At 37.4% G+C, this 20,948-nt stretch overlaps 2 protein-coding genes across 2 annotated transcripts in view; one reads left to right on the top strand and one right to left on the bottom strand.

Moving 5' to 3' along the window:
- Positions 1-19,486, top strand: part of LOC131689254 (zwei Ig domain protein zig-8-like) — a 71,876-nt gene extending 52,390 nt beyond the window's left edge. The window contains exons 3-6 of the mRNA XM_058974218.1: positions 17,710-17,877; positions 17,957-18,102; positions 18,171-18,330; positions 18,390-19,486. Coding sequence (XP_058830201.1) covers positions 17,710-17,877; positions 17,957-18,102; positions 18,171-18,330; positions 18,390-18,526 — 611 coding nt within the window. The 3' untranslated portion in view covers positions 18,527-19,486. The remainder of the gene's footprint in view (positions 1-17,709; positions 17,878-17,956; positions 18,103-18,170; positions 18,331-18,389) is intronic.
- Positions 19,487-20,117: 631 nt separating this feature from the next.
- LOC131689256 (E3 ubiquitin-protein ligase RNF166-like) lies at positions 20,118-20,948 on the bottom strand. Its single transcript, XM_058974222.1, has 2 exons — positions 20,708-20,948; positions 20,118-20,643 (listed from the first exon to the last, which is right to left on the bottom strand). The coding sequence occupies exons 1-2, from the start codon at positions 20,820-20,822 to the stop codon at positions 20,243-20,245; spliced, it is 516 nt and encodes a 171-aa protein (XP_058830205.1). The 5' UTR covers positions 20,823-20,948; the 3' UTR covers positions 20,118-20,242.

The raw sequence follows: 20,948 nt of genomic DNA, 5'->3' as shown, positions 1-20,948 counted from the left end.
TATTCGAACGACCGTACGGTGAACTTGGGTGACTTTTTTGTGTCACACCATCATTGTGACGCTTTATCACGCTCTAACAGACCGCAATCCGACCATTCTATGCGGCAACGATGGTCTAATGAAATCACCGCCCTAAACCTCGTTATTCTCTAGTCTGCTGTTTTTAGAAGGCAGACATTTTAAGAAACTGATGTACTAGGGCAGGATAGTTTTGATTGAGGAGATACCGCAGGTTTCGCTACAACATGTGCAAGTGCTTCTTGGCAGTGGTTCTGTATGCTCTGATATAATTACATTCTGCTGTTTATTTGCGTGTATTAGTTTGTTATGAAATCAGCCAGTAGAGGGAGATTTAATAACAAATTGCTGAGGTAACTTTTAACGGCAACATTACTAGTATTTTCATGCACGGAAAAAAATATTAAGCCAACAATCTTTAAGATTTGTCGGAGAAAACAACGGCTTTTATTACTTATTATCGGGCATTTGTATTCAGTATTCGAAAATATTTTTGATTTTTTAAGTTTGCGCGTTTTTAATGGAAACGCATGGTACTTTTCAGTCAAAAAAGTTAAGTGCTTTTCCATTAAATAGAATATAAGTATATAAGTATAGTACCTTTTAAATTCATTCCAAAATTTGCGTTAATTACTCAGTGAGTCAGTGCAAACATAATTTAATACTCTTGAGTTCCATGTAATTTTTTTAATTGTCAACCTCGGCCCCAACGATTAATAACATCCGGGATGCATTAAGAATATAAAAACAATGCACACATCCAGAATGCTTGAATTTTCTCCAACGAATAAATTTCAGCAACATTGTTCCCACGCTTCTCATTTTTTATCCTCCCGCGCAGATCATAAAGCGACCCCGCGTCGACAGGTTGCACCTTTCGAACGTGGGCGTCCTCAAAATTCACAAAAAGACAAACATCTCCGACTCTCATTAGTACGACCAGAAGTAATATTTCATCATGTTGATCGCTCGATGCCAATAAAGTTCCGCATTTTTCATCAGCTGCCAGCACGAGATGTTGTTTTTCACGCGCCACTGCCCAAGTCCAGCCAGGTCGGCGAGATTTTACGCTCCGGCCGATTATGACGTGTGAGTAAATATAGTTCGTCTGCTCAGGGGGGCGACGTTTATTTTGACACTTATAGCTTTATAAATGCGGTATTTAAGTTATTAACTGGTTAATTTACACCCATGTTGACATTTTCCTTCATTTAGCTCTTTCTGGGTGGACCGGGTGCGCGCTGTCGAGCATGATTTATGCAAACTGTGTCTCCATAGCACCTTCCATCTCGGAGCGTATTGGAACATGTGCTATTAGTTTGGTTAGTTTTAATAGCCGGTGAATAAGTTTTAGGTAATTGACTGCTTAATTATTGTGTAGTTACACAGCTCATTGCAGTACCTTTCACTAAGCCGCTGTATCGTTTTCTAATCATATATAGTATTATTAAAAATTAAATCTTAAGGGTTGACGAGGAAAAGATGCAGCCGATTTTACCCGGTTGTTCACACTAGATCCCCGATGATAGATTTTTCTTCCAGAAATCGATATCTCGTTTTAGCAAACTACAATAGTGTTGTCTGCACGAACCAATAGCAGTATATTCACAGCTAAAGTTGGACAGCTTCAGTCGTTTTCGCGCAGCCATAGCCGGCTTTGGTGCTGAAGTTCAGTCGGTCATGGATTATCACACGCAGCTATTTCAGCGCGCATTTCGATACAAAGATTTCTGCTTGGTGCAGCACAGATGACCAGTAGTACCGTTGTTTTACGGTGGGCTCTTCTTGCATCCAAATCATCGCTTCCATCGTCAGTATTTCAAACTTTTCTGGTGTCTCTCCAAGCACCGTTATTACGATGTCGTCCACAAGCCACCCAAAACCCCTAGGCAGCGACAGAACGTCATTCTGCTTCCCATTCCTGAGTTGTCAGACCCAAGCCATGTAAGAATCCTGACGTCATTCTGACTGACTTCTATTCCCAGTTTATATTGTATATCGGTTCTGGAAATAGCTGCAGCCCCCACTGTGGATATCCTTTTCTGAATTTAGAACGGGTTCTTCGAAACACAGTGATAGCTCTCTGTAGATGTTGGAGAAGATTACCGTATTCACTCAAAAAGGCAAGCAAAAATTGTGACATCAAGAAGCATAACTTCTAAGACCCAAAAGCCTCTTTTTTATCGTTTAATCATTCGATTAAAGTTTAATTGAAAGCCCGAAAACGCTCGATCATTTGTATTTCATATTATAAGTTCATTGAATCTAGAAAACTGTAACTAGCCGGGTCTCATAGACCCCTTGCTTTTTTGAGGGTTAAGGATTATCCAAATGTTTCCCAAGCAAGCATATTGGTCTACGCGACGAAGGATACTTAACTGGGCTTAGCAGAAGCACTAGTTTCTGTAGTTTCGATCTGTCAAGGGTGTGACCCTCACCAAAAGTTTTTGCAGCAGCTTCCTAAACATGTACGGGTATGCATGAATTGGCGCTCTCGAAACGACGTATGGTATTCCATTCGATTCGGGCAATTTTCAAACTTCTTCAATTTTCAAACTCCTTTAGTTCAGTGGCGTAGTAAGAAATTTTTTCGTGGGGTGGGGGTGGGGTTGGATAGGATTTTTTTGTATATATGTATATATATATATATATATATATATATATATATATATATATATATATATATATATATATATATATATATATATATATATATATATATATATATATATATATATATATATATATATATATATATATATATATATATATATATATATATATATATATATATATATATATATATATATATATATATATATATATACAATATATGTATGCAAGGATGCAAAATGCCTACCTTTTCTGCGGCTGTAATTTTTCTGCCTACATTCTCATTTCTCTTTCGATGCTGCTGTCGTTCGCTATTGCAGGACGACAGTATGTAAGCAAAGCAGTAACATAACAAAAAATACTGCCCCCAGTACAGCCAACAGACGCGAGCGGTACAGCTTCTATTTCCTTATTTTAATATTATTAATCACAACCGACGACAATGAGTGCGGTTCGTTTACGCCACGACCGGCATCAACGCTTTCGTGTGCGGGCCTCTCCCTTTGACTATGCAGAGAAAAGTGTACAAAGCGAGATAATAAACTTTACTACGCCACACTCTCACCGAGCAGTCGGAGAACAACTGCAAAACAAAAATGTTTTCTACTGCTGTACGGGAAAATGTACTCGGTTTGGCTGCCGCAAGAGCTGTAGTGATGCGCTGCTGTAGCGGACTGCACGGTTTGTGCAAATGTAACTATACCGAAAAAATGTAGTTTACTAGTACCGTTGGCATCCCTGTATGTATGTATGTTTTTTAGAGTGCAGAAAAAATGTTCAAACACAACTTGACCAGGAAAAAAATGTACAAAAACCAACAGCTCAGGCAACGGGTTTGAGTAGCCACCCAACCCGCTAATACAACTACTCTTGCACGGAACCTGATTCCTCCCCGGCATTACTTTACGGCACTACATCCTGAAGAGATGTTTTTATGTGTACAGCACACACTCCTATCCAACTACTTAGTAGTTAGTTCTTTCAGTAGGGCTACAACACCCATCCTCGGCACACTACCAGTTTTCGACCATCCACACAACGTGGCAATTTCTATATGGTAGTAGGAAAGCTTACTGTAGGTCGAGAATTGGTGCTCTTCCCCTATGAGGACAATCTGGGCGGCAAACTTCAGACTGTCTAATTTACTGAGCCCTTCGGTTCCCTTGTGCCATTTAGTACCACTCCCTAGAGATGGTCGGGTTCGGGTTCTTAGACCCGAAACCCGGACCCGACCCGAACCCGACGGGTTTCGGGTCGGGTTCGGGTTCTATAAATTTAAGCTTCTCGGGTTCGGGTCGGGTTTTCAAATTTGAAATTCTCGGGCTCGGGTCGGGTCCGGGTTTTTAAAATTTTGAACTTTCGGGCTCGGGTCGGGTTCGGGTTTTTCAAATTAGAAATTGTCGGGGTCGGGTCGGGTCGGGTTTTGAACAAAACAACCCAACCATTTCTTGACGCTGTCTATACACAAAACCCAGTCTCTTTTTATAACTTCGTGATACATATAACCGTACCAAATGGTAGCATCTGTAAATCGCTAGAATTCGTCGTATTTTTTGGTCCTCAAATATAGTATTTTTTCATTCTTGTATAAAATTCTGTCTCTTCAGATTCGCAAAATGACTGAATTATTTTATTTTTTAAAAGAACATTCATGAGAGAGCATATAACAATACGTGTCTCACATCTAAAATCTCTTTGCGATTTGTTTTTAATAATAATTAGTAATAAATTAAGTCAACAGGTATTTATCAGAAAATATTGGTTCAACTTTCTGTTTTAAAATAATAATTTCGACAGGTACTTCAAAACCGATACGTAGGCCGTGGTCAGAGCAAACGCAAAATCTATTGATCCGCTCCTGATTGGTCGTTTTGACAGTCGCGAGAAATCGAACAGTGTATTGAATAATAATTGTCCATTAACCCTACAACGATTTCGTGACTTTTGCTCTAAGTAAACGGTTTTGTGGGATACATTCGTACCCCAGAACTAAAATCGCTATAATATGCCTAATTTTTATTAACATACATAAAATTTTACACAAGTTTTTCGCTTACTATGTATCGATGCTTTGCTATTAAAAAAAGATATCATAATGTCTTCGGAATTATATAAACATGACAAAACATTAACGTAAACGGTTTTGTGGAGTACATTTATACCCAAACAAACTTTAAGCGGGCACTGTTAAGTTGGTCAAATGCAACAAATAGGTTGTACCTGCTTTAATGGAAGTTTAATAATAATCAAATTGATTTATGATAAAGATTGCTTGCAGTTAAAATAAACTGTAACCATTCCTCAAGGTAGTAATATAGGACCTTTGTTATTTCTGTTGTATATTAATGACCTAGGTAACTTGAGGCTTACTGGAACTCCTAGACTGTTTGCTGATGACACAGCTCTGTTTTATCCCAACAATGATGTCAATACTATTATTAACTCGATCGATAACGATCTAAGTGTTCTCGACCAATATTTCAAAGCAAATTTATTATCACTAAACCTTTCCCAAACTAAGTACATGATCTTCCGATCCATACGGAAAACTTTACCAACACATCATCATCCCAAACTTAGAGATTGTACAATTGAAAATGTGGACTGTTTCAAATATTTGGGTATACACTTAGATCCTACGTTATCCTGGACACACCATATAAAATTTATCGAAAAGCGTGTGGCATCCTCCTGTGGTATTTTGTGGAGAGTTAAAGCGTTTGTTCCCCAGCGAGCTCTATTGAACTACTACTTTGCATACATTCATTCACAACTTAACTACTTAGTATCGGTATGGGGGCGAGCAGCGAGCTCTCACCTTAAAAAGCTACAAACACTACAAAACAGATCCCTGAAAATTATATTTAATAAACCACTTTTATATTCGACTTTGTTGTTATACTCTGAAAGTGCCCACAATATTTTACCCATAGCCCACTTATGTGACGTACAAACATTATTATTCATACACGACAATCTACATAACTCCATCGCGCAGCATAATATACATTTTACAACTTTAACACATTCTCGTTCAACACGTCGAAATAGTAACTTGCAACGCATTCGAGCAGCCGCAAACCTTGGCCAAAAGCGCATTCTTTTTATTGGCCCTACCAAATTTAATGCACTTCCACTTGACATGCAGAGAATCGACAATCGTACCATCTTCAAGGCTAGATTGAAACAGTACTTTAAACATAGGCTTAACGAAATATTTAATTAATGATATTGTTTTGTAATTTAATGTAAACATCCGTCAGCAGTATTTAACTTTAATTTAATTTATAATGTGGATCCCTTAACAGGAAATCTATTTCCACTGGGATTCCACCTTAGTTAATTATCTTAAACTAATTGCACATCAATAAATGTCTGTCTCAGCTCAGTTTGTTTTATTTGTTTTGTTTGTTTTTGTTGCCATTGTTCATGGGCTGAGACAAGTTGCGTCCACTACCAGGGGGCTCTTGTATGAGTTCTTTGGTGTGGTGGGCAATTAAAAAAAAAAAGGCGATGTAGCCCGGGGACGATTTCACAATTCCCTTATATTGAAATCACAAATTTGGTGGTACTACTGTGACCAATTACCATAGCTTATTTAATACATGTGATAAATCATACAGAACTGCCTTACAGGAATGGTTTTACATTTCTTAGAAAAGAAATGTATAGAATTCGCTTTTGATACAAAATTAGAAAGTTTGGTTAAGTATGACGGGCAAGGCTGTTTGAAACTGTCACCATTAAGTTTTTTGTTTCCCCAGAAATTAGCGACCGATTTATTCTACATTCCCGTTAATATATCGACGATTTGTTAGTTTCTCATAACATTCAAATTCTACGTTCAATAATAGCAAATAAAAATGCGGATTCTACTCGCCAGTGATTCGTTTTGCCATAGCCAGATATAACTCAACGCGTATGGTGCTACTTCAGATTCGAATGATTCTAGTATTCTAAGACGAGCCTAGGGTGCCCAAAATTAAAAATCTTCGAGATCTTTGGTGGATTCTACATATTAGCAAGTAGGGTTCGGTTCAGGTTTATCAAATTAAAAATTTTCGGGTCGGGTTCGGGTTTTCAAATTTTAAAATTCTCGGGGTCGGGTCGGGTTCGGGTTTTACAAAATTTTCATTCTCGGGTACAGGTCGGGTCCGGGTTTTCTAATTTTAAATTTTCGGGCTCGGGTGCGGGTTTTTTAAATTTTATAATTTCGGGCTCGGGCCGGGTTCGGGTTTTTCAATTTTTAAGCTCTCGGGTTCGGGTCGGGTTCGGGTTCGAAAAAATTGAAACCCGACCATCTCTACCACTCCATCGTTGAGCTTCCGAATTGTTCGCGAACTACTCAGTCTAATCCCCGACGATGGATCTAGCTTACACTGACGGAGAGTTCCCTGACGAAAAAAGTTCTCCCAGTACCGATTCTTCTTTGGTTTTCGCTATATTTCTATCGCAATAACCGGTGGGGTGCCGTGGTCGATCTGGCGATTCCGGATGAAACGTTCTCACACTACGGGCACAATGGTGACTTTGCGTACCCGAACCCTTGCTGAAGCAGCCGTGACCTGACAGGAGCTGTTTCAGGTGGAAGGTCATCTCTCCGTGCTTTCTACTGACCCACGTCGACAGGTTTGTGATGAGCCGGTAGGTCCACTTTCCTTTCTCCGTATTGTCGCATGCCTGCTGCCACGTCACCATCGATTCGATTCTCACCATCTGCCTTGCGTTTTTGGTGTTCCTTTGATTGTAACACTCGATACCCTCCGCCGGATGATGTGAATGGCGATCATTCAACCCGAAAACGTATACTGCTTACGACGATATTGTTCTGTGCGCGTTCGCGATTCGTACGGCTGTCAGCCGGAACGTGTGTGTGTGTGTGTGTGTGTGTGTGTTAACCTTCCTATCTCCCACTATCTGGTAGTGATTTACAGAAAAAAGATGTTTGCATGTATTTAAACATTCATGCAAATAACTTGGTTCACGGATTTAGGAAGGTGTTAGCTCAATTGACTTTCCGATGACCCATTTCGTGTACAGTGCCAGACATGTTCCGAGGTCATCGTTCCATCAACTAGCCCCGCCTTACTGTAATGTTAGTATCAATTGGATTGTAACATTACAGTAAAACTTTCGATTCCATTTAAGCAGGAAATCGACGCGTATTTATTATGATGGTTCAATTTGTATATATAACATAACACATGTGTACTAGAACTTACCATTTTTTTAGTTTTCTACCTTCATTCCTATCTCCCATTTATGTCTCCTTTAACTCTCATCCACATTTCTTGAATTCCTGCTTATTTAAGAAAGAAAAGGGGAAATAATAAAAAAGAACCGATAGACTCCGTGTTTTCCTCAGCGCTTCCGTTTCTCCTAGTCTGGTGTCACTGCCTGTTGGACTTGTGTAAGTTGTTCCATTGGAGATCTCCAAGGAGCTGTAATTGGAGGAAGATCTGACTTCTATCCAGAAGTATCAGTTTTTCACATTAATAGATTATATGTGTACACTACAAAACAATCCCGTGTATAATGCAAGCAGTTTTTGAACATTTATATGTACATATACACACATAAACACATACACATATATACACACATGTATACATAAAACCGATTTAATCCACCCATCGGTGGGATGAGACACCTCTCATACATATAATTGTATTATTCATTAAATTGCCAAACGCACGCAAAGCTGGCAAGCAACTATATGTGAGACAAGCACAGCCTCGAGTCCTGCACGTATAACACGTATAATAAACTGAATAAATTAAAAAACAATAACAAAACAAACCAAAAATCAAAACAATTATGAAACAAAAAAAGTTATTCATAAAATGGATAGAATGATCCATATAAATCAAATTAATAAAACAAATCAAATTAGCTCAAATGAAAATCAGACAATATTAAAAAGTTATGAAATTAAGAGAGCAAACTAAATTGTTTCAAGCTAACTAACTGTCATCCAAAAACTAAAAGAACTGACTAAACCGAACTAATAAAATGAAGAAACTGAACAATATATGAACTTGGAAAAACTAACAATTTAATAAAATGATTAACATGAATAAAACAATAAAAAAATTATTGAATTAATAAGATAAATAATATGAATAATGTGGATAACACTAACCGCCATATTTTAAAAATACAAAAACAACCAAGTCCATTGCAGCCGCCAGAAAATTTGTCGTCTAAGTATTGAAATTGCCTTTAAATCGCATTCGCAAACAGCACTTGCTCCTAGGGGCAATTAGCACAGGCGAGTTGAGTCTAACGTCAAACTATTTAAATCGCCTGACGATCTCCGTCCGCATTTTTTTTTTTTTGACCGGGTGCTGACTCCATTCAGATATCCGAACCGGTTCCGGAATGAGTTTAACTGGGAATCAGTGAAATCGTTGCATCAACTAGTCAAGTTCAGATGGCGCTGTCGATGCTAAGTGGGAACATTTTTTTGGTAGCTCGCTCGAGTCACGCACATACATAGTAAAATAATTGTGATGTGACGATAAAATCACTACGTCAAATTACACTATTCCAACGATATTTTTGCCTACCAACACCAGCGATGTCAACCTTCCAGTTTAAACTGGATTCTTCCAGTTTTTTTTACTCGATCCAGTCAAACAGACAAATGTGTAAATCGTCCAGTTTTTTTAAATATTGTCCAGTTTTATCCAGTTTTTTCCCAGAGGTGTGCGCCAAAATTATTTCCTCACTATTTGCATTACAATCAGCGTTACCAACTTTATTTTCAAAAAAACCTGAACCTCTCTTTAAAAAAGACTGGAAAAAACTGGATGCCCGAATAACCAAATTTATCCTTGCAAAAGGGAATGTAGTTTAGGGATGCAAAGTATTTTAAAATAAAATGGATCTATTTTTAATAAAACAGGATGCTCAAATATGAAGACAAACATTCAATATGAAAACGTTCAGCTATTAGACAAAATAAGAAAACAATTCTCATATAGCAGCGAATTTCTAGTTTAAGATAGTATAAAAGCGATCGCTACTATTTAAATATAACTTTTAGATCATTTCACATTACAAGTTTTAAGAAATTTGAAATGTTAAACGAAAAAATTGGTACCTTCAAACTAACGCACTATGCCATGTGTAATTAACAGACTAAAAAAACAATCTTCATTTTAATTAACAATATCTGCTAATCTTGCACTCCATAGCATATCAATTTCTAATGACACATTCCAGCGTTAGGGGACAACGTTTGCACGCATCTTGCAACTGTTAACAGCTCGTCGTTTGAAAAATCCTACGATGTACGCTCAAAAAACTTAATTGAATACTTTAAAAGTACTAACACAACGATAATGTTATGAGTTCGTTGTTCTCTAGGTTGTCCTTTCTTTTTGAGAGGTGAAAATGTCGCGTTAGGGGACAACAGCGCAAAAAATTGATTTTCCAACCTACAGTTGTATTTATCAAAAAACCTGCTCTGTCTCGAACTTTAGAGCATCTATTTGTTCTAGAAATTTGATCATCGATAGTCACAGAACAATACTGTATACTTAGATTTTCGAGTTTTTAGGAAATTTTTTTCGCAACCGCTGCGAACACTGCGTTAGGGGACAACACCAAAATGAACACAAACGGTCGCATATAAAGTGTTGTCCCCTAACGCGACTGAGGAATTTGTTGAAGCTCAAACAAAGCGATGTATATTACCTCTGAACCTGTGAATAACTCAAAATAAAGATTTGAAATGCCAAACCAGATGTATTTCTAGTTTCACCTTCATGTGTTTTATTAAGAAATCAAATTAATATGAAATGAGAACAGGACACACCGCATACCACAGTGTGGCGCGGTATAGAAGAGATTGTAGACCACAATCACCACTTTCTAATGGATCGAAAAAGGTGGTTTCAAGTAGTTTTGGTAAGTTTAATATATTATTGACATCAGTGGCGGATCCAGGGTCTTGGGGGTCCGGACCTCCCCCCCCCGAAAATTTTTAACATCTTGATAATTTTTAAAAAGTTTCTTTTTTAAATTGATTCTAAGTTCAAAATCTTTGCAAACCAGATTCGATTACCAAAACTGATTTTAATTAAATGAGGGTATTACATATTGTACAATGAACATTTTAAAGTCGAAATATTGGACCCCCTCCGAATTTTTTTTCTGGTTCCGCTCCTGATTGACATAGGAAAATATATGAAATAAAATTAACTGTTTCTTAGGGTGACTCAATTTTTTTATTTCGTTCACCAACTAAGTTTTTTTCATGTAAGTTTGGTGCACTGACTTTGTTTTTTGACCTTATAAAATCTTGAAAATAAAATTTACTGTGAATTAGGGCAGATAAAATACGCCATAGGGTTGTTCAATATTTAGTTTCTTGTAACGTTACAAATACACAAATGTGACTCAGAAGCAATTCAACAAAGGAAAGACTGTCAAACGATTATACTCAGTCGAGCAGATATTCTTTTTACATATTGTATATAATGTTGTCGCGAAATACGAGGAACACGGTTGAAAAAAAAATTCGAAAGAGAATATCGCCCTTCCAGTTCATCCTCTGGCGTTTGCACAACTGTTTCTACTCATAGATCTGCAAAACGACACTTATTAGTGATGATTGCGGAAATTAATCGAAATGTAGCCGTTTTACGCAATTTTTGGAAAAGAAGGGTAAGATCCAGCTTTTTGAAAATTTTGATATATTAGAGTGCAAAAAAATTCGTTAAAAACATTCACACAATTGCGGTCTTATGGCTTGTTATTGAATAATCTAAATAATGGAAAACTGGAGAATTTCGTAAAATTGTATCTTTTATTAGCGAATTCTAAGAAATGCGCTTCCTCAGGATAACAATTTGAATTTAACGTATAACAACATAAAAAAACTGCATTAAACTACGATGTTTGGTTCATGTTGAAGAAAATCTATCCCGAAAAGACAAACCGGGTTAGTTCCAAGTGGTCAATAAATAACCCGCTAATTTGAAAGAATGTGACGACGAGTGAGTGTTATTCCCTATGACCAAATTCTTCCACCTATGACACTGCATGGTTTTTGCTGAAATAGGTTGGTTATATCTTTTATGTCCATATACTGTTCTGTAGGCTCAGCTGTAATTTACAGTAGTAGTTTACTATATAAACTAGTAATAAATAATAAAATAAAATAAATGAAATTGTGAAGAGTACAACCTCTCTAGGGAACAAGGGAAATTGTTTTTCAGTAACCATATTTTGCTGCACCCTGTCGTATTTCAATACACATTAGAAATTGATATGCTATGGAGTGCAAGATTAGCAGATATTGTTAATTAAAATGAAGATTGTTTTTTTAGTAGTAATTACACATGGCATAGTGCGTTAGTTTGAAGGTACCAATTTTTTCGTTTAACATTTCAAATTTCTTAAAACTTGTAATGTGAAATGATCTAAAAGTTATATTTAAATAGTAGCGATCGCTTTTATACTATCTTAAACTAGAAATTCGCTGCTATATGAGAATTGTTTTCTTATTTTGTCTAATAGCTGAACGTTTTCATATTGAATGTTTGTCTTCATATTTGAGAATCCTGTTTTATTAAAAATAGATCCATTTTATTTTAAAATACTTCGCATCCCTAAACTACATTCCCTTTTGCAAGGATAAATTTGGTTATTCGGGCATCCAGTTTTTTCCAGTCTTTTTTAAAGAGAGGTTCCAGTTTTTTTGAAAATAAAGTTGGCAACGCTGACCAACACATAACACAACAGGAGAAACGACCTACCGAGCGATTAACTTCGATTTACTATTAAATATACTATATTTTACTGCAAAATTTTGTAAACTATGGGAGAAACACAAAATCACTTCCGAGAGATTCGGCAGTGCTCGTACGGCTGTCAGCCGGAACGTCCTGTTAAAATTTTCGCGGTTCCGCTTGGTTTTCAGCACTGCACCCCAGGCAGGAACCCCATATCGCAGTATCGATGACGAAACACTAGATAGCAGACGTCTCGTGCTGCTTCTCGGGCGCTGAAGTTTGGCATGATCCTCGCTATTCCGTTCGTTGCCATTGCCGACTTTTCGCAGATGTTGTCGATGTTGTTCATGAAGCTCATGAAGAGATATCTGCAGCTTGACCGAGTTTATCCAGTTCTCGATCGCATCTTCTGTTTCCGTCACCGACTCCTTCGCTCCATCTGGTGTTTATAGATTGTTGAACGGATTTTTCACATCTATCATAACTGTGTTGGCGCCCTCTCTGCGGTCACAGGTAGAACTAAAATTTACTAACCAAAAGATAACTCGTATTATGTATACTACACTTCTTCTGAACATACTATTGAGCTAAATCTAACCATTATTTCACAAAAGTGTATAGTTCGTGGGGATCGAGTACTGATACACAACCATGCACTGCTAGGCTAAATGCAAAACTGACTCAGTCATCATTTCGCGAAAAGTTTAATAACTTCTTTTAACAAAGTCGGATTGACTAGCAGTCTTCGGCAAAGTTGTGGACAATTATATTATCTATCTTATTTTCACTTACAGTGATAATACGATGCACACAGTGCTACCTAGTGTCGAAAATGCGAGTTAGTAGGTTTTCTCCAAATAAATTGTCGAAAAATCCCATACAAACTTCAGGCATGTTGATACGGTAGCTAGATTTATCCGATTTGCTTCAAATTTGAAGCAAGTACTCCTGGTGGGATTAATAATCGACACAGGGGTGGGCCGATGGGGGTCATTTTTTCCTGTCACGCTATTGTTCATTCATTGGAACAAATTTTGTGGAATATATTTTTTTAATATTTGTGATGAAAACACCCTTTAAATATCATGCTAACATTTATCACTTTTTGAAACTTTTTTTATTATTGCATATATTTGCAAAATTTAAGAATAAGAAAAAAAATTCAAAAGCATTTTTCATAAAACAATTTTAAAATTCATTTTCCCGAGTATTTTTTTAATGTCATGTACCGCCATCTAAAAAGGTTACAGAGTATAAGTGTCTTTGGTACATATCCTAGAAAAAAGTTGTCAAATTAATGCTCATTTCCATCCAAGATACTTTGCTGAAGATACTAATCCTTCAGGATATATCCCCAAGGCGCTAGAGGTTTTGAGCGTCGAAAGCAGTTAAAAATAATCGAAGCTCTTTTTTGACGGCTAAAATGAACCCGTTGCGACTCGCGGTGAATAGAAAAAATATTCATTCAACTATCCATCTTATTCATTCAGTTGAATATCGTACAATATATTCATTTCACTAATTATCTAGGAAAATTTTTTCAAATGCCGGTAAAGCATATGAAACAACAATCATCATCACTTACATTGTACCAGGGCCTATTTTGATACGTTTGATTCGTTGCTGCACGGTCGCTTCGTGTAATAATCGGAGACGAATGAAAATCTACATGGATGAATGGGCGGTTTGTTCGTTTGACGTTTTCAGCTGCGTCACCGAATATTGAAAATGAATGCGGCTGAATATGATCAATTTTGATTCAATGAATTTGAATATTTTTAACTCTGGTCGAAAGTAGCATTCTGCCCCACTGTGCGACACCTGAACACAGATCTTCTGGGAAAGGAAAGAATGTTAGTCCGATACATATCGCTGCTAGAGACCGAGTAATCCTCCGCATCTCCACATGTATCATGGGTAGGGGAGATTTGTTAGTAAGTGTACCAATAGCGTTATCATGTAATAATTACTCAGGGCAGCCGGCTGCCGAGAATTTGGGGAATTTAGCATTTGTTGTATTAATACGATTGGCCAAATATTCAAGTTGAACTACGGATAGCCTTCATGCAACACTCAACCACATAGGTATTATAACTTCCATTTGAGACTTGGTTTGAGAAAATCGGTTCAGTCATCACCGAAGAACCGATGTAACTTTAAACGTGGAATATGCCCGGAGGCTGGGACTTCCGAAATTGTCGATAGAGAATAATACATTGAAAGAACGCTTGATTGGCAATCAGTGACCTAGACCTGCGAATCGAACTAATTTGGTGACCATTTCAATAGATTGTTAGCATCTGAGATATTACGATTGTAACGGTTTATATAGGACATTCCAGTGTTATCTTATTAACCAACATGTAACTCCGCAACCAAAAGTCATAATGAAATGCAATAGCAGTCAATGGAACTACTGTATCTTTTATTTGAAATCAAGTCTGTAAAAATCGGTCAAGAATTCATTGTGCTACATTGATTGATAATTAGTAATCTAAACCCGCAAATCCAAGAAATGTTGCACCCATTTTAATATGTATTACATCATTCGAACATCATGGTGTTACCCTGGAAATCTGCTCTGTGACCGCACTCTTCAACCCCTAATTCCGAAACCGGAAGTCTGATCAAATAAAAATTGAATAGGCGCGTATGGGAATCTTTCATTTGAAACTAAGTTTGTGTAACTCGGTTCAGCCATCTCTCAGAAACTTGTGTGAGTTTAAATGACACACATACAGTCGTGATTCACTGGATGGACACTTTTTAACTGGACCGCTTTTTAGTTGGACCTCCGCTAGTTGGACCATTGTCCAACTAAAAAACATCTGAACGTCAAAATCTCGTGTCAAATTTACTTTGACCAATCTGACAATATTTAGAGATGTGAACACACTGACAACATCTCCTTTGGAGAGTTTTTGACATTTGTCAGTCGGTCCAACTAGCGAATCAAATTCGTTAGTTGGACAAGGCTGTGGCCCAACCAGCGAATCACGACTGTACATACACATGCAGACATAACACAGACACTTTCAAATTTCAACGAAATGAATCAATGATATATGAATCTCGGTCCTCCGGGCCTCGATCCAGGAGCCGATTTTTGGAGTGAAAGACAAAAAGAAAAATGTGACTAAATATTAATCGGAATGAAAAATGAATCCTAAACAGAATTTGTCGGAGTCCTAAGAAGTATATTATCAGGATCGCAAAGAGTAATCAGAATGACCAGAAACCAACTTCAAAGTGACCGAACTCGGTCAAGCGATATTTGAATAGTCAAAACCTGGGCCAAGACATGCAAAGACGGTCTTCTTTTTTCCTCCCGATATTGATGTTATTTTGCAGGGAAAAATCAGCTTGTAAAAAAATTTCAAGTAAATGCCGATGATAGTGTTGTGCCCAGCCTCCTGGCAACCCTATACCATCATATGGAGTTTGACAGCGACCAACATATATGGGGCGTTATAGCTATAAAGCCCCAAACAAAGAATTATGTTCGGCACTATACACGATATTCAAGCATTCCACACGAAGTTTTGCATCTTGTGGGATGATATAATACCATCTTATTCAGAAAATCAACATTTAGTAACTAATTACAGCTTTTAAACATTCGATTCAAAATTTATGTTTTGATTTTCATGGCAGTGATGCTGGCTGTACAGAGACGTCGTCCTTGACAGGGGGCTGGTTGTGCCGGCATAGAGTTCTGCCAATGAGATACTGATTTGAGCCGAAAATAATAGAGCTCAAACATGACATGAATTATGTTATCGTTTGTCTGAACTGTGTAAAACAACATTAACCATAACTGTTGAGCAGAATAATAAAATTGCACGTACCTTGGGTGCATTTTGCATATTTGTTTGTGTGCATCTACATGCATCTAAGCAACATGTAAAATATGGTTTCTAAAAAACCTTGTATATAGTCAGGATACGATACTACCCAGACACTGTCCATTCCAAGAAAATGAAAATCGTCAAGAAAGGACCGGTTCTCAATGACAGGCCATTGCCGGTTCGCGGTGACAGTTACTTTTTTTCACTTTGCACGTCCCGTCCCAGGTCAAAACGGATCGCTGTACATATCCAAATTTGGTTTGATCAGGGAGAATTGGTTCGAGGTATGTAATGTACACTACACATTACACACTTCGAACCACTTTTAATAATATCTGCTTGATCAACATACACTTCATATTTATGTTAGATTCTTAAGGTATCATCCATTTGATGTAATTAAGCCAGTAGTTACAGTAGTGTACATAAAACGTGTTATACATAGACCCGTGAATGAAACTACGGCTAAATATTCGGAAGCCAGGAATTAGACGATTATGGTCAGCGCTGACTCCAACAGTGCTTGTACTGGTTGCGAGCTGGAAGTGAACATCTCGTATATACAGGTTGATTAAATTTGAGCTGGAAATTCCATCCAGAGCTTGAGTAGAAAAATAAACTGAACTGATCGTTCACGCGTTTTATTCATGCAAACTAACGCTCTTCTCCTTTATGTTATACCTCTTGACTCTGTTTTAAATTGCTCCCGTATGTGATTACCTGATTTCGTAGGTGGTGGAGCTGGATTAGAGTAACTTTCGGTTCATCGATACCCATTTATCCTTCAGCAAGCCCTCAGTTTTGCTGGTAAAGGACAAGATTTTTGAACCTCTGAAATCCATAGCGACCATAGCAACACGCTTCAATGACTACTCATCACAAACACAATTACTCAGGGTCATCTGAGACGATAAATCCATCCAGGCGGTACCATAAAAATAATGCAGTATAACGTTGCAAATTTTTTAAACGGTTAGTCCACTAAATTTTGAGTTATGACGTGCACCGCGGTTTTTCGTGGTACCTCTAGATATTGATTGTCAATTCCATATCAACATTTGAATAGGGCTAATAAGATTTATTAACAAACTTTTGTTTTGCTGATTTCTCTTAATTTGTTATAATTTCAACACAGAAGACATTTGAAATTGATTCTACCAAGGGTAAAGATGTTGATTGATGTGTATCTTTCATGAAATTAAACTCGACAGCGGAATAATGAGCGAAATAAGTTTGTTTACAAAAATCTCATTAGCCCTTTTGAATATTTGATATTGAATTCAATTTTCAATTTTCAACTTTTTCCAATGAAACTATTCTCAAAGTATTGTTCAATTATTGCATTATTACATGAAAATTGAATAAACATTCTAATGTATAGCGCCAATTTTTTAATGTGTCTGTTTATCTAATTAACCTACTGCAGCAAAAAACAGATTTTTTTTTGCTACCATGTTACAAGTAAACTTTTCATTGATCTATTCCAGATGATACTGAGCTCGTGAGGAGACAAGACGACATCCTTTACGATTTGCCAGTACCTATCGGTCTACCGGAACCAAAACGGAGCTTCTCCAATGAAAACGGGTATGGTGTCAGCGGCAGCAGCAACAGTAACAATGGAGACATTTATAACCGGATGTACTCTGACAGAGGTAACAGATATGACATTATTTCAAGACTATGAAAAAAAAGATGAAAAAAATGAATATAACAACAGCCAAATATTTTCAGATTATTTGTTCCTAACTGCACCCACTCAAATCCTGGAGGGCACGATGGTATACGCGTATAAAGGAGAAAATCTGAATCTCACATGCATAGTTAATCACAACTACGATCGCCGGCCAAGCCACGTGATCTGGTATCATAAAAACGATGTGAATACACCCCGTATTTTTTCTTGATTAGAATTGATGAATATCGTAGTTTGCTTTTCCGTTTTTAGATCGTTTCTTATGAATCGTTGCGAAAGCGAGATAAATCCCCCCCGAACAGCATCACGTCACAGCATCTGATACGAAATGTGGATTACGATGACGCTGGGAACTACACGTGCGCACCGGAATTGTACGGCAGTGCCAGTACTATCGTTCACATTTTAGATGGTTAGATTGACAGACGGAAAATGTGTTCCATTCAATTCAACTTTCTATTGTCTTTGCAGGCGATGAAACACAGGATGTGATAACCAGTCTCGCCAGTACTGTTAATCGAAGTCTGTGGTTCCAAATACAGACAGTGGCAGTGGTTGTTGTCTGTAGCTTGTGGAAAGGTTACTGCCATCCAGACAAACCAAGATGACAATGATATGTACAATGTACATCCAATTCAAGTGATGAGATTGTAAATAATTCAGGCAAATATATTTACTGTAATTTCGGAAAATTTCGTAAACATTTTTAATCGTGGTTTATGCTGCCGTTCTACGCCCAATTGTCCCATGTTACAAAACTGGCAACTGAGAAAAACGCGATTGAAGATGAAAATTGTATTAGCAATTTGGAGAGAAACGGTGCAACAAATAAAGCTTTATTGTCTAAAATTACGTTCATGGCAATCGTTTTCAATATAATCAGTCCAGTTTTTTATTATAGAGATCAATTAACGTTAGTTTTTAAGAAAAAATGTTAGGTGGGACTGTTATGCCGAGAAATCGAGCGTAAACTAGAAAGTTCTACGCATATCAGTCCCATAACGATCTATGTAAATGATGCTCATAACTCATTTTTTTACAAAACTGTATGTCGTGAGTTTTTCTGTTACTCGGAAGTTTGTTGCTTCATCAAAATTGGAAATAGGGTAAAGTACCTATTTTTACTGTATTTAGAAGGGTACCTCACAAGATATATTATATTCATTAATTACTCTGCCTACACTCGATGGAGTGCATTAATTTGGCATTCACAATTTTGCTTCGTTCTTAAGAACCAATCTAATAACACAAATGGCCTGAAAACGATGAAATGCTAGTGTTTGATCGCAACTAAAGTTCCAATCGAGTGCTCCAATTGTCGCCCTACCATTTGATCCAATTTGATGAACAAAGATAGCAAACGCTGAACTAACCAACGGCTTCAAATGGGTAGCGTGATAATAGAAACATTGCGAAAATAGGCTCATTATCCTAGATGCGTTCGCCATGTTATGCAAGCGACGATAGTAATGAAGAGCTTTACAGGATTGTTCTCACTGCTGTGATTAATATTGCCACTGCCATCTCTTTTTTAATGATCCTGTATTTTTCCATCAATTTTTTCAATGCCCGACATCTAGCGTAATGTACTTCTTAACTAAACGCTACGTAATTATTTTTTTATTGCGCACTTTTTTGGGATTTTTGTTAGTGGGACAATTATGCGTAGAATATCAACAATGGGACAAACAGACTTGGTATTTTTTCACGAAGTCTTCGAACAAACTTTATGATTTGGATGTGGTTTCTGAAAATATACATCAAAAAGGACTGTTTGATTAAAAAAAGTGAAAATGACCAAAAAGCAACATGGGACAATTATGCGTAGAACGGCAGTATGCTACCGACCTACGCATAATTATGTAAATAGTCACTGCAACGACCTATAATCAACTAAGGCTGTCTGCCGATTCTAATGCAGAAACGCTAATGATGTGACCATCAAGAAAACGTCAGAACCTTAATTGACCCCCTTCGAAATCAATTTGGCCTTACCAAGCCGTAACGCGGATGGCGGCGTGAAAACTCCCAAGTAGGGGTTGCGAACGGCTTGAAGCAACATCTGATTTTGCTCCAAATGTATATGTGATATTCAAGACTGACTTGGATAGTTATATCGAGCCTAGTTTGCATAGCTTACACTGTTCTCCATTCAGCCACATTACCTAACTGCCTTGGAATAACGACAACTTCGCGGAATGATTGTGTGCTCAAGTTTTGTTTATTACGAACACCAGCTTATGAATTAATTATAAATTTACTAGACATTATACAACGATTTGTTCTCCGTATTTTCAATTCATATTGTACAACGAAACTTTACGTTAAAATCGTGTTCTTTTGAACATATTTCCTATCGGTTCGCTAGCTACTTTCGGAGGGTGAGCTTTGCGTTTTGGTGTTATCTGGTTCTCAGCCAAAGCATCGTTTCCCTGTTTAGATATTTTTGGATTTACGGTGGTATTTCTCTTCGACTGTCTAGGATACGTTGGCAACGGACTACGGTCTTTTATCGTCAGCCGTTTGGTGTAGCTGGTATCATTGAGAAACAACTGTTCAATCAATATCTGGTTACAAATGGGACAGTTTTTAAACTTGCCTAACGACAAACGGATACACTTGCCGCAAAACGTGTGACCACAGTTCACAATAACTGGTTTTTCAAATACTTCAGACAGACAAATAGGGCACTCACGCTCGGCCATCAGAAGGAACGTTGCAGGACCTAGAAAATTGAAACCACAATCATGCTAAACATTGATAATCGCTTGCATCCGTGTGAATCTTACCGCGGTTACGAAGATTGTATCTATTTCTGGAAAGACTGTCCGAGCAGCATGAGGTGTCGGATTTCCTCGATGACACAACGATCTCTTCTTGGTCCGGATCGGCGGGGAAACTCATTTTATATGAGATTGTCAAGTTTAAAAAAAGATTACATTAATTGCCATAAACTCACAAATTTTATAATATTGTTGAAAATTATGAAAACAGAACAGAACAAAGCATTAAATCAACAGTTGTTAGTAA

Source organism: Topomyia yanbarensis, chromosome 3 (genome assembly GCF_030247195.1).
Source record: "Topomyia yanbarensis strain Yona2022 chromosome 3, ASM3024719v1, whole genome shotgun sequence".
In the NCBI taxonomy this organism is placed as follows: Eukaryota; Metazoa; Arthropoda; class Insecta; order Diptera; family Culicidae; genus Topomyia; species Topomyia yanbarensis.
Note: the sequence above shows the minus strand (reverse complement) of the source record. Positions and strands in the feature narration are given on the sequence as shown.

What these genes read in the sequence shown, in the direction of transcription:
- LOC131689256 (XM_058974222.1), bottom strand. Translation starts at nt 20,822, where the DNA reads ATGAGTTTCCCCGCCGATCCGGACCAAGAAGAGATCGTTGTGTCATCG. An exon ending in ATACAATCTTCGTAACCGCG is followed by an intron (nt 20,644 to 20,707) that starts GTAAGATTCACA and finishes TCAATTTTCTAG; the next exon opens with GTCCTGCAACGTTCCTTCTG.